At 47.8% G+C, this 13,845-nt stretch overlaps 1 protein-coding gene across 1 annotated transcript in view; it reads left to right on the forward strand.

Moving 5' to 3' along the window:
- Positions 1–1,603: 1,603 nt before the first annotated feature.
- The window catches only part of Ncaph (non-SMC condensin I complex subunit H), a 28,870-nt gene continuing 16,628 nt past the window's right edge, over positions 1,604–13,845 (forward strand). The window contains exons 1-9 of the mRNA XM_057781152.1: positions 1,604–1,677; positions 6,060–6,300; positions 6,646–6,736; positions 7,587–7,679; positions 7,949–8,087; positions 9,054–9,178; positions 10,572–10,761; positions 12,153–12,244; positions 12,916–13,121. Of these exons, the coding sequence (XP_057637135.1) occupies positions 1,659–1,677; positions 6,060–6,300; positions 6,646–6,736; positions 7,587–7,679; positions 7,949–8,087; positions 9,054–9,178; positions 10,572–10,761; positions 12,153–12,244; positions 12,916–13,121 (1,196 nt within the window). The 5' untranslated portion in view covers positions 1,604–1,658. The remainder of the gene's footprint in view (positions 1,678–6,059; positions 6,301–6,645; positions 6,737–7,586; positions 7,680–7,948; positions 8,088–9,053; positions 9,179–10,571; positions 10,762–12,152; positions 12,245–12,915; positions 13,122–13,845) is intronic.

The raw sequence follows: 13,845 nt of genomic DNA on the forward strand, positions 1-13,845 counted from the left end.
ACCTTTAGTTGGTAGCAGGTGATGTGGGGGCCAGCCATGATAATCTAAGTCTGGGCAGGTTACCCAAAGGAAGTCCTTTACTTCCAACCATTATCACCTGGGACTCTGGCCATCGATGAATTTGAATGGAGTCTGGAGTCTGAGACAACGCCTGGCTGCAGGAGGAACCACAAGATTGCCGGACGTCCACCCAAGACCACCACTCAAAGGAAATGCCTGGCATTCCAACCCCTGTAGATAGGATCACCTGCGCACCTCACCAGGATGCCCCTAGACAAATGTCGGTCAATCAGGGGTCCTGAACCTCAAGAGATCCCTCACCCCCACCTTTACTACTATAAAAACCCAATTCTAATTGAGCTTGGGGCTCTCCAGTTATTCCAATATGTTGGACATGAGGAGAGACCGAGTTTGCAAACTTGATTAAAATAAAGGCTCTTTGCTTTTACATATGGGACTTGGTGTCCTTTGTTGGCTTTTGTGGGGGACCCTGCGGATTTGGACATAATAAGGGATGTTAAAAAGCTACACCTCAAGCTGGGCGGTGGTGGTGCACGCTTTTAATCCCAGCACTTGGGAGGCAGAGGCAGGTGGATCTCTTGTGAGTTCAAGGCCAGCCTGGTCTACAAGAGCTAGTTCCAGGACAGGCTCCAGAGCTACAGAGAAACCCTGTCTCGAAAAACAAAACAAAACAAACAAAACAAAACAAAAAGCTACACTTCAGCCCTCCTTTTTTAAAAAAAGAGAGGTAGGTTTCCAAAAAGCTTTTCACAAGAATGTGGACAAAAATGTCCTTCATTTTAAAATGTGTGTGTGTGTATGTCCATGCGTGCACACGCATGCAGACATGAATACACAATGCTCTGGTGTATATACACAAGCTTAAACAACAATTTGCAGTGTATACATGTGCATATGCAATGCTCTGGTGTGCGCGCATACACACATGTACTCCTAATGATCTGGTGTGTATATATACACACATGCATATACAATGTTCTGGGATGTGTGTGTATACACAAAGGTATACACAATGCTCTGGGATGTGTGTGTGTATACACAAAGGTATACACAATGCTCTAGGATGTGTGTGTGTATACACAAAGGTATACACAATGCTCTGGGATGTGTGTACACATGTATACTGTTGGAAGTGTATATGCATACACAATGCTCTTGGAGGTATATACCCATGTGTACACATGCAGTCACTGTGTACACATGCAGTCACTGCTCTACATTTCTTCTTGCCTGCTTGGAGCTTCCAATAAGGACAACATTTTGCTATACACGTAGCACAAGTCTCTTAGGGCAAAGCACCTTGCTTCCTCAGAAACCTCCCCATTAAAACCCAAATTCCAGGGAAACAGCTTTTGCCCCCTGGGATCCACACGTCCCACTCCGCACCTAGCGCTCGGCGCCGGGGTGTTTTCAAACTTCTTCAGCACGCTCACCCGCTGGGCTCATGCTCACTGAGAGTAGACTTCGATGAGAGATTTCCCGCCAGCTTTCCGCCGCCAGCCTTTCACCAGCCGCCTGTGCGGTGTGCGCAGGCGCGCACCAGACCACGCCCTCGCATGACGTCACGAGACGGTTACTGAGCTTCGTCGCTTGGCGCCCGCGATTTAAAACTTACCCGGGAGACGTGGCGAGCCAAGATGAGAATTCCACGCTCAGGTGAGCTCGAGTGGGTCGAGGCGCGGCGGGCAGGGTCAGGACTGAGGAGCGATCGTGCGGGCAAGTCCGGAAGGGACGAATGGACTCGGCTAGGTTCGGCTGGGTTCCGCAGGGGGCCAGGGGCCGACGGCAGAAGCGGGGGAGGGGAGAGGAGGGAAGAGAGGGAGCGGAGCGCTGGGCCAATCAGGACGCAGCTGCAAGCGGCTGCCGGGCTCCTGCTCCCCGCGCTCCGGTTCTAACGGAGGATAAGGTGTTTTTTTTTTCTTTCTTTTTTCTTTTTTTCCTGAACTGGGCGTTATTTGGGGGAGCTGTGAATGCGAGGTGGTGAGCGCTCTGTGTTGAGCGTACGCGCCTTTATTCTGAAACTGATTCAAAAGTCTTGAGCGCTCCGTTTGGGACAAACCCCCGGTCAGATGCAGAGATGTACAACAGAAGAAACATGGGCACTGGAGATGGAGATTGGAGGATCAGAAGTTAAAGGTTGTCCTCAGCTAAAGCGAGTTCGAGGCCAGCCTGGGTTTCATGAGACTCACTCTGAAAGGGAGCGGGGCGGGGGGACAAAACAGATAAATAGCCCATTTCTCTTGGAGCTTTTGTTCACGGGGAGACAGTACAGGAAATATTTGACAGATAGGGCCTAGTGCTGTGACTCCTCTCCTTTATGGACTCGAGATTTTTCAGCAGACCTTGGGAAGAACGTTCGAGGCAGAGCAGCGTGTACAAAAGTGAAGATTCAGGAAAGAGCCTGGACGAGGCTAGGAACTAACTAGAACGTGGTAACTACGCTTAGTGAGTTTAGACAGTAGGCAGGCCCTGGCAGACCTTAGTAAGAGGTTTGGAAGAATAGTTACATTACGGACATGTTGCCTGTGACTTCCTCCTGGACAGGTGTTCAGGTGAAGGGATCTGTATCTACTGGGTGAGTTTAACAGAGCTCCATAGGCTGAGAGGTAGCTAGCCATCATATAGATCATAAAGCCACCTTGTAGGGAGTGCATCCAGGACCAGAGCAGTTCAAGAAGAAAAGGGGCATTCCTTCTTTCGGATGAGTCTCAAGGGAAACAAAGCCTGACCACATGCAAGCTGTCCTTAATCCCACAAGGCTGTGTTCATGAAACGGTAGGGATGAGAAGCAGAGCAGAAGGCTGATTGAGTGGGAGGAAGAAGATAGGTAGACGGAAATGCTTTTGATTCAGTAACCATCTGAGAGAGGAATCAGGGAGGATTTAAAGAGGTCTCCCCGGTGCTTCCAGTTTCTCAAGTCCTTTCCTTACCCACATTCACAAAACTCTTGAAGATGTCTAGCTCCTATTTTGGCTTTTTTTCCCCCTTCATCTCTGCTCTCCATGCACGGCCATTTGTTGTTTCTTGTGTAGGTCTTGTGCCTTGCTGTGCCCACGCTAGGCAAGCATTCTGCCACTGCTCTTTGTTCCCAGCCTCCTTTTTATTTTAGTGTTTTCCTATAAAATGTTATTTTGTGTATTGTCGTTACATTGTATCACCTGTTCTGGAGCAGCAAGGTCTGCCCAGCTGCTCCCTTTATCCCTCCCTCCTCCTCTCATCCCCTCTTCCTCTCTTCCTCTCCCTTCTTCTGCACATGCCAGCCTACCAGCCAAGGATGAGTGCACACAAGTGCTCACCCACGGAGCCATACCGAAGCCAGGTGTTTGTCCTTCCATTTAGGGCCATGGGGAAGCAGATGCCACTAGAGCATTTGCTTGCCTCCAATTTTGTTAGCTAGTAAGCGATGAAGCCAGGTTTGAAGCAATGCTTTCTGTTTCTTAAATCAGGGCTGGGAAGAGGGTGAGTTAGGGTTCTTTTATCTCCTTCCAGGGATTCTGTGTCTTTCTCTGAACAGTAGGGCACTGTCACTGCCATAGTCATACTGTGAATGTGTCATAGCAATACGGCTACCTTTCTGTCAGCCATGTGTTTACTATCACCCCATGTGTCCAGCTCATTTTCTCTTACTCCCAGACTTCAGGCTTTTGTTCTGCCAACCTGTATTCTACCCTCTTTCGTCACTACCATCTTGTGTCCTTGTTCCTTTTTATATTTATGTTATTTTCCTGGTCTGTCAGTATAATCACGTGTTTCCCAGTGTCCTCTTACTTCTTTACAGGCTCTTGACAAACCCCACAACCCTGGTTAATTTAAACATAGCCTGTTCTGCACACTTGACAGTGACCAGAGAAAAATACACAAATGGTTGGTTTCGGGGGCGCTTCTTCAGAGCTGTTCATCATACCACACCTCCTGTTTTAGTCTTTCTATTTCTAGATAGCCATTTTTTCCTTCCCTTAGCTTTCCAGTACTGTCTATCTCCCTGGCTCCCTAGTTCACTTGTATTCTCTGCTTAAGGACAATAAAAGCAACAGAGAACAAGTGACTTAGTTGGTAGAATCCTTGTCTGTTTTTTTCCTCACGACTTGTGCTTCCCCAGCCCATTTGCTGGTTTCTTGTTCCTGTTCTGTAGTTTTTGAAGTATTCGGGACCTGTCTCAGAGTCAGCTTTTCTCCATTCTCTTAGTTAGTGGGCTCATCCAGTGTGTTAGATGAGTACTCCGTTGGTCACTCTTAAACTTACCTAGCCTGAAATTGGCCCCTGAATTCTACAATTATGTTTCCTGCTGCACAGTGCAGTTGGGTGACAGGAAGTGTGAGACGGGTAAAGCTGTGGCCTTGCCTCCTGCCCCACAGTGTGCTCCTCCTGTAGCTTTTTCAGATCTGGCAACTCCGTCAGCTGTTGTTGATAACCGTGGAGCTAGCCTTGACTCTTCACAGTCTTCCTTTCAGCAATCAGGCAATCATGCTGACTTTCTGCCTCTCTCTGGAGACTTGTCCAGTATCTGGACACCTCTTCCTTCCAGCATTGCCCCGTCTCATCATCTACCTTGCTATTGACTGTCCTCTTCTAATTGCTTTTCCTGCTTGGCTCTTGTCTCCTCTTCAATGTGTTCTCACTCTGACAACCAGAGGGTCCTCTGTCCTCCTGAAGCCCAAGCTAGCTCATTTTGTTCCTCCCCTCCTCATTCCTGAGTCAGATCCCTTCTCACTGCGTTTAAGAGGCAGAGTCAGGGCTGGGGATGCAGATCAATTGATGGAATGCTTGCCTAGCGTCGAGGTTTTGAGCAACCCCTCGCCCTGGGTTTGATCCCCAGTGCCACATAAACCAGGCATGTAGCATATGCCTATAACGCCAGATGCGGGGGGGAGGCAGGAAGACTGGAAGGTCAAGGCCGTCCCTTTCAGCTGTTGTGCATCGGAGGCCAGCCTGGGCTACATAAGAGGGGAGGGCATGCAAAGTCATTACAGTGGTCGTGAGTCAGGCTTGAATGTCCCTACTAGCTGGTCTTCCGTTGCTCTGTCTGGTGCTCTTTCCTGCTTGGCTCTGGAGAGCCGAGGCTTTGTTTGCCTCTGGAGAGGCTTGCTGCGTCCATGGACTACTGCATTCGGTCACACGTGTGTGCCAGCATGTTCCCACCTTTGGCTTGTGCCTCTGCTCCCACGGGGTTTTCCCAGACTGTCTATAGCTTTGATTCAGGAGTAACCTTTTTGATGAAACCTCCTCTGTTAAGAGCACTGGCTGTTCTTTCAGAGGACCCGGTTTAATTCCCAGACCCACATTTGCAGCTTACAACTGTCTATACCTCCAGTTCCAGGGGCTCCAACCCCCTCACACAGACAGATATGCAGGCAAAACACCAGTGCACACAAAATAAAAATGAATTATAAGAATTTCCTGTGTATCAAATCAGAGACGAGGAAACATCTCATTTCTGGAGAGGCTGCATTTGTCTGCTTGGCTAATGTAGTCACCGTCAAAGGCTTTTATAGTTTGCATATGCTCTGTGGCCAGTTTGTAGGAATGCTGTGTGTGTGTGTTTTTTACATATTTCAAATGTTTTTCACCATCCTCCTGCCAAGACATGGAGGAGTCGGGTATCGAACTCGGCCTGTATGACTATAGACCAACCTAATCATTTCTCAACACTGGGATCTCCCTGGCCCAATACCGTGGGCGACAGATGTCGTCCTGCTAGTTTAGCTTAGCAAAGGCAGCAGCTTTGTCTCATCCATGTCTCTGTCCTCAAGCATGCTAGACAGATGCTCTCCCACTCGAGTCCATCTCCAGCCCTGCCTCCTCGTCCTTCTGCAGTGTTGTGCTGAATGTACAGTAGCTGCGAATATTTGTCCTGTACCTTTCTCTCTTCTCCCCACTTGCACCCTGCAAGAAACTCAAACTGTGGTGTCCAGCATCATGTATTATAGGACTTAGAGAGTGTGCAGTGAGCCCATGCAGGCCCAAGTTCTCTTTTGGTAAAGGAAATACTTCTGTTGGAGGTTTCTTGAGCAGGTATTTTCTGTTGTTGTCACTGGCAGGAATAATGAATAGCTCTTCTCCGAAGATCCATGGACAGCAGTTCCATGTTTCGTCCCCTTTGGAGCGGGTGCTGTCAGTGCCCCTGCACGGGAAGGCCGCTCTCAGTACTCCTAACACCCCAGTCCTTGAAGACTTTCCTCAGAATGATGATGAAAAGGAGCGGATGCAGCGGAGACGCTCCAGGGTCTTTGACCTGCAGTTCAGTACAGACTCCAGTCATCTGCTGGCCTCCCCTAACAGGTGAGTGCGGTTCTGCCTCTGCTTCTGCCTTGGTTGGAGGCGCATGGGCTGTATGGGTCCTGGTGCCTCCATAGTACTTCATTGATTCTGGGCATAGGGGTTTCTTTGTTTTCTTTTAATGTTTATTCTGTGTGTGTGTGAGTGTGAGAGAGCACGTGTGTGGAAGGCAGGACAACTTGCAGGAGTTAGTTTTGTCCTGCTTTGTGTTCCAAGGGTCAATCTCAGGTAACCAGGTTTGTTAACAGGTGCCTTTACCCACTGAGCCATCTTGCTGGTCTCCTGGGTGTGTGTTTTAAAATAACTGTAATGTGGATCCTTGCTAGAATACTCTTGTTTTTTATTTAGGAATATTGATGTTTCAACTACCACATCTAAGTTTACAAACACACAGATTACAGAACATTACTCTACCTGTATCAAGCTTTCTACTGAAAATGTGAGTATTTGTTGGTTTGTATTTATTTAGTCAGGATCTTACTTTGTAGCTCAGGCTGGCCTCGAACCTGCGATCTTTCTGCCTCACTCATTTTAGTTGTGTGTCAACATGCCCAACTATGATTTTGTATCTGATTACAGGGAGGCAGAGCTTTCTTGATTTGGGTAGGAAATGTGATGGTTTGTTTGTTCTTTAGTGCGACTTTACTGTTTCTGGTGGAGCCCTGCTGCTGCTGCTCATGAGTGGCCTCCTAGTGGCACAGACAGATGGTGGCAGTTTGGAAGCTGATGATGCGTCTGGAGCCACCCTGCATTCGAGCCTTCTCTCTCCCACTTATAAACTGGGTGTCGGTGTCACTGACCTCCCTGCTCCAGGTTCCTCCTCTGCAGGGAGAGTGAAGGGAGTGCCTGCCTCACAGGCGGCTGCAGGGTCCTTAGAGCAAGGCCTGTGCACAGTGAGCGCTCATGGAGTCTCGGATCTTTGAGGAGGGAGGGTGCATATAGATTTGGCTTTGTTGCAAGTGCTTATGGGAACTGAGATCAATGGGGGTATTTCTTTTTTTTTTTTTAACTTTTTTTTAAAAAAAAATATTTATTTATTTATTTATTTTTGTATGCAGTTAGCCAGAAGAGGGCACCAGACCTCAATACAGATGTTTGTGGACCACCATGTGGTTGCTGGGAATTGAACTCAGGACCTTTGGAAGAGCAGGCAATGCTCTTAACCACTGAGCCATCTCTCCAGCCCCCAATGGGGGTATTTCTAAGTAAACTTTAGGGTCTTTATTTACCGGAGCTTATGAGCTGAGCCTGTGACTAATAAACCTTTGTGTAATTTTTTTTCCCTCTAGAAAATCACTACTAAGAATGCTTTTGGCTTACATTTGATTGATTTCATGTCAGAGATTCTTAAACAGAAGGACGCAGAACCAACCAACTTTAAAGTAAGAAGCATGGGTACTTTCTTTCAGCTGACACAGTGATTATTTAGAGTGCTTGAATTCTGCAAATGCACTCGAGCCTTCCTGATAAGACAGTACCGTAGCTCCTTTACCCCCTTTCCTCAGAAAACAGTAGATGTTATTTCCCATTAGTCTGTGAGCACCTCTCTTTTCCTTTTCTTCAATAAATATTTTATGAATCTAGCTGGATTTTACCTGTCCATTGTGCTGCTCTGTGCATCTTTATGAATCTAGCTGTGCTTTTGGACCAGGTGGCCGCTGGTACCTTGGATGCTAGCACCAAGATCTATGCTGTACGTGTGGATGCTGTCCATGCTGATGTATACAGAGTCCTTGGAGGGCTGGGCAAAGACACACCATCTCAAGAAGAAGTGGAGAGCCATGGTGCAGGTATGCAGGATGGGATCTGGATTTAAGGGGCTACTTCTAGTTTATACTGGACAATATTTGAGTGACATTCCAGGATGAAAACACAAGTCAGTCACACGTTTTTTTCAAAGCATGGATATTTCCAAAATGTGGTTTTCCATGAGAAAATGCAGGCAGGAAATGTGGCTTACTTGATTCTGTAGCTAACTCATGGTGAATTATTTTATATGTCCATTTGTTTCTTGGGATGGGTGGGTTACTGGGAACTTAACTGAGCCTCATTCAACCTAGGCATCTCTCATACCTGCCTCTTTTTTTTTTTAATATTTATTTATTTATTTATTTATTTATTTATTTATTTATTTATTTTGTATACAATGTTCTGTCTGTGTGTACGCCTGCAGGCCAGAAGAGGGCACCAGACCTCATTACAGATGGTTGTGAGCCACCATGTGGTTGCTGGGAATTGAACTCAGAACCTTTGAAAGAGCAGGCAATGCTCTTAACCACTGAGCCATCTCTCCAGCCCCTCATACCTGCCTCTTATGTTAGGGTTTCTCAGGGTGGTTTTACTGTTTCTTAAAGGCCTTTGAGTCTCCTTATGCAACACTGGGTCCTTTTCTTCAAAAAGGACCATGTAAAAGCTTTTAGAAATTATTTAGCAAGACTGAGTAAATACTAATTTTGGAGACAGGGGTTCTCTGTGTAGCTTTGGAGCCTGTCATGGGACTTGCTCTGCAGATCAGGCTGGTCTCGAACTCACAGAGGTCCGTCTTCCTCTGTCTCCTGAGTGCTGGGATTAAAGACATGTGCTGCCACCACCACCTGACTAGAAATTGATTTTTATTAGCAGTGAAATGTGTTATCTAGTAATCTAGTTACTCTGTAAGCAGCAGATTAGATAGATAAGTTGTTGCCTGGACGGGATTTCCCTTTTAAATTATGACTATCCTAGAGGGTTTTCCAGAACCGATCTTCTTCCTTTAGATGGAAATGCTGTTGCACCAGAAACAACCAAAAAGACTGCAAAGACCAAGAAGAAGCCATCCTGCAAAACCATCGAGCAGAATCTAAGCAACATCAACATCTCTGAAGCAGATCGAAAGTGTGAGGTGAGGAAGTGTGCGCTTTGCGTGGTCTCTGATGAATTTGGCAGAGAAGTCGGTACTGTCAGTGTTTATGGCTTGACTGAGCTTTGAAGAAAGGCTAGATTTGGATTAGTAACTGCAGACTCATGACCTGTAGGTCTGGGCTTCAGAAGGGGGAACGTGACTGGTTAGCATTTGAGAAAGGAACTAGAAGTGACAACACCAGTGCTCTATGGAGGTGGTCACATGAGTTACTAGGCTGGAGCCTCTGAGCTGGGAGAGTGTTTATGGAGTTGTGAAGCTGCCTGGATCAAGAGATGAGAGGGGCCGGGCGATGGTGGCGCACGCCTTTAATCCCAGCACTCGGGAGGCAGAGGTAGGCGGATCTCTGTGAGTTCGAGACCAGCCTGGTCTACAGAGCTAGTTCCAGGAAAGGCTCCAAAGCCACAGGGAAACCCTGTCTCGAAAAACCAAAAAAAAAAAAAAAAAAAAAAAGAGATGAGAGGGTGTGGATATATGGAACATGCCCCTTTTTGGGACTCAGGATGTTTAGATGGGATCAAGAAGATGGCAGCATCACAACCTCCAAGGAGGGCCAGGGAACCACCACATCTGCGATATCAGAACCGAGCCCGGTTTCTCCTAGGAAGCCACATCCCAAACCCCAGTAAGACCTGAGCACAGTGTTCTCCTGGTAGGATCCAGTGACGTCCTCCTTTGTGCCCCGCATGCATTTGCCTCCCCGTCCCTGTGCCTGGGCTGTGTTCTGCCTTTGGGTTGGTAGCCCATGAGCTGCCAGCCTCTCTCCCTGACCTAGTCTTAGAGCCTCCTTGCAGCCTTTGCCAGAAGTTGCTCAAGCCCTGCCCTTCACTTAGTCATCCAGGTTGGGTTTCCACAAATCTTAGAAATATTTCTGTTCAGAGCAACAGTAGTGAGCCAGATGTGGTTTCATGTACCTGTAATCCCAACACTCAGGAGGCTGGGGCAGAAGACCTTTGAGTAAGATGCCAACTGGAGATAGAGTGAGACCCCACCTTAAACAGAAGTCCCCAAAACATAGGAAGGTTAGGATCTTGTGATTAGCTCTATCCCAGTAGCTCGTCAAGGCAACAGGATTTGTTATGATGTCATTTTACTGTGTTTGGGCTTCTGTATCCATTTAGAAACTGCCTGTGGAAGGGAGCTAGCAGAAGGGGATCTGTCGTCCATGTATGTTGTAGATTAAGAGACTGGAAGTACATGTCTCACCACTCAGCCTCCTGACCAGGTGCTTCAGCCAGGATCATACCTGATGACTCAGAAAGTCCTCCCCATTTGAGCACGCACAGGCGTTCAGTCTTGTAAATAGACCTGTGGATGAGCTGTGTTTCCTCCTGCGGCCTGCCATCATTCTTCCGTTCCCTGCTCTTGCACGCAGGTGGATCCTATGTTTCAGAAGACTGCAGCCTCGTTTGATGAGTGCAGCACAGCTGGGGTGTTTCTCTCCACCCTTCACTGCCAGGACTACAGAAGCGAGCTGCTTTTTCCTGCAGATATGCAGACTCTCTCCTCGGGAGAAGCTCTCGAGTTGCCAGATTTAGGTTGGGTAGACATGACAGATTTAAAAGGTGAGTAGAATTGCCCTTTATCAGTGCATTGCAGTCACCAGAGAAGCTTCCCATAGTCGTGGGGATAGCCTGTCATGTTCTTGTTCCTTTTGGTCACTCAGGTGGTTCTTCTGGAAAGCCAAATTGGGTGGTCTTTGGCAATGCCTACCAATCCCCTCATTTCCCCCTCTTTGCAATACAGAGTCTAAACAGAGTCATCACCGTTCCTGTGTGCCATGATCTCATGCACTCAATGTTTACAGCCTACTCCGGTACTTACAGGCTTATCTGGAGGGTCAGTGTTTGAGCTGGGGCACAGGAAGGAGGCATCTGTCCAGCCAGGGATGCCTTGTTCTTGTTTGTTTCCAATTCCCAGGGTCCTGAAAGGGGGATATTGTGAATTATTCTCAAACCCTGGGCAATCAATCTATTAAGAACCGACCTATCCTGTTAGTAGTTTCCCTGTACTAGACAGAATTTCAACATCTGCCTGCATCGCCCAGTTCTCCCTCTTTCCTGCAGATCAGGATATCTTCCAAGGGTGTTGTAGGGAACAGGGTGAAGGCCATGCGCTACAGCGTCAGAGCTGTGCGTGCTTGGGACCACTTCTGGGTACGGAATGACATTGATCTCCCTCTGGGCTGACCATGCACATACTGTGACACCCATTTATGTCATTTTTTCCTTAAGAGGGGTCCTGCTGTTTACCCCGGCTGGCCTTGTACCTCCCTACTCCTTCCTCCACCTCATAAGGACTGGAATTATAGGCATGCACCACTACTTCCAGTTCCATTCTTTCTACCCTTACAGAGGTTTTTCTCAGTATAACTATGCTAACAATATGTTTTCTGTGTTTATGCCCTCAGCTAGGGCTGTGATCTTCTACGGGGTGTCATCTCCAGCTGCTTTAATAAGTACCATTATGTGATTACTAAGGAATTCAGTATGCTTTTAAGAAAAGGCTTCTACCACCAAGTGATGGTGGCACACACCTTTAATCCCAGCACTTGGGAGGCAGAGGCAGGTGGATCTCAGAGTTTGAGGCCAGCCTGGTCTACAGAGTGAGTTCCAGAACCTCCAAGGCTGTCTTGAAAAAAGGAAAAAAAGAAAAGGCTTGTACATTTCCCAGCTGTAGAGCTTACTTCAAAATCAAATGTCCATTTTTCAGCCTCCAGTTTCTGCTTTGCATTTAGCTCTAAGAATGGCATTTAGCTTGACTCCACTGTGGGGTCACCTGTGTCTGTTTGCACCCTCAAATAGTTAGCAACAGGAGGTTGACAGCCAGCCAGCACTGGCATTCCAGGCTTTGCAGGACAGTGAGGTGACTCCAGTCACCTTTCTCCCTCTGTGTCATCCTGAAGCGGCAAACTCAGCCCACCTGTAATATTTCCATGATCTTGCTGTCCCCCTAGCGCCCCTGCAGCAGTGTGTGGAAGACCGCCAGCTCTGCCCTTCCCTGGCCGGGTTCCAGTTTACTAAATGGGACAGTGAAACACATAATGAGGTGTGGTCAACTTTTGGATCTATAAGGGCTTGGGTGCGTTTTCGAGTGGCTGTTGGTTTCAGTTGGCTAGCCCAGACTAGATCTGCCCAGTGGAAGCCAAAACTGTGGCATCGGTTTTATTTATTCACGAGTACAGAAAATATTTCCTTTGGCTCTTCTGTGGGAATTCCAACCTAGCTGGGAGGGTGGGGCTGTGACCCCAGCAGAACCATCATACAGTTGTGGACTCTGAGGTCAGCTCCATCTCTTCTTTGCTTCCTTAGGTCAGATTTGCTTTTGAACATGCATGTCATAGTAGCCTCTTGTCTCCAGCTGCTGTCAGGCTAGAGGCATTTCCTTCTTTTGGGGGTTAAGTCCCCTGGCACACTGTTTCCTGAGAAACTGTCATGTTTAAAGTCTTCCTTTGTGTATTTTTAGCAGAGCTCCCTTTAGCCTACTTACTACAACTTCCAACATAAATGGTCTCCATGGAAAACTGTGTTCTCCAAACATGCAGTTAATGAATGTGGATTCCTGTTTTGTGTTTTGCAAAATGTGCCCAACACAATGCAGCTTCAGCCTGCACTGCACAATGTAAACTTCCTTGTGAGAGTGCTGGTTCTAGGAGGTGGGGCTGGGGGTGGGGTGCCGGGAAAGGAGAGGCTGGAAATAACCCCGTCTTCTCTTCGCAGTCTGTGTCAGCCCTGGTGGACAAGTTTAAGAAGAATGATGAGGTATTTGACATCGATGCTGAGGTTGAAGACAGTGACAATGGGGATGTCCCTGATGGGCCCCTGGTGGAAGACTTTGATGACAACGATGAGCCAGACCCTTCTGCAGCTGGGGATCATGAAGAGTTGGGAAGCTGGAAGAACCTCTGCCAGGTCCAAAGCAGCCAGTAAGGCCTCCGGGTCCCAGAAGGTTTCCAAACAGGCCTGTGGCTCTGGTTAACTGGGCTACTGTGTCATGTCACGTATGTGGGCTGAGCCACGTGGCTGAGGGTCACACCTGGCTTTGCGTGTTGGTGACCCACTTGATTATAGAACTGATATTGCTCGGGCAGAGCTCGTCCCCCTCCTTGCCTAAAACTGAAGTATTCTGTGGCTGCCCGAGCCTCTGAGCTGGCTGGCAGGAAACCGTCAGCTCAGTGGCGTTAGGACACCTAGACTGAAGGAGTAGCCTGTGATGATGGGGGAGGATAGAACGGAGATGGCCCTCTAAGAGGGTGAGGATCGGAAGGAGCAGCCTTGAAGTACTGGTATAATACAGACTTGGGTGGTTATGTAGACTTGGCAAGGGGTACCTGTCACTCAGATGTGCTGAAAGAGTTGTAGTGTGGCTAGAGTTCTGGATGCCTACAGGGCCTCTGCATAGCATCAGGCCAGACTGTCGGGAAAGGACACAAGCCCTTCACATCTTTGCCTTTATGTGCCTCACTGCCAAAAGCTGACCGCAAAGTGCAGGTTGGGACAAAGTACAGAGTCTCTGAAGCCATCTTCACTGTAGTTCTTCACCGTAGTTCTTGTGGAACTACACATGTTAGTCTGTGACACAGCCTGGATCCTTGTCCTTGACAGTATAAGATCCAACAGACTTGAATTGTGAGGGTTTTGTATTTTAAT

Source organism: Chionomys nivalis, chromosome 9, assembly GCF_950005125.1.
Source record: "Chionomys nivalis chromosome 9, mChiNiv1.1, whole genome shotgun sequence".
Classification (NCBI taxonomy): Eukaryota; Metazoa; Chordata; class Mammalia; order Rodentia; family Cricetidae; genus Chionomys; species Chionomys nivalis.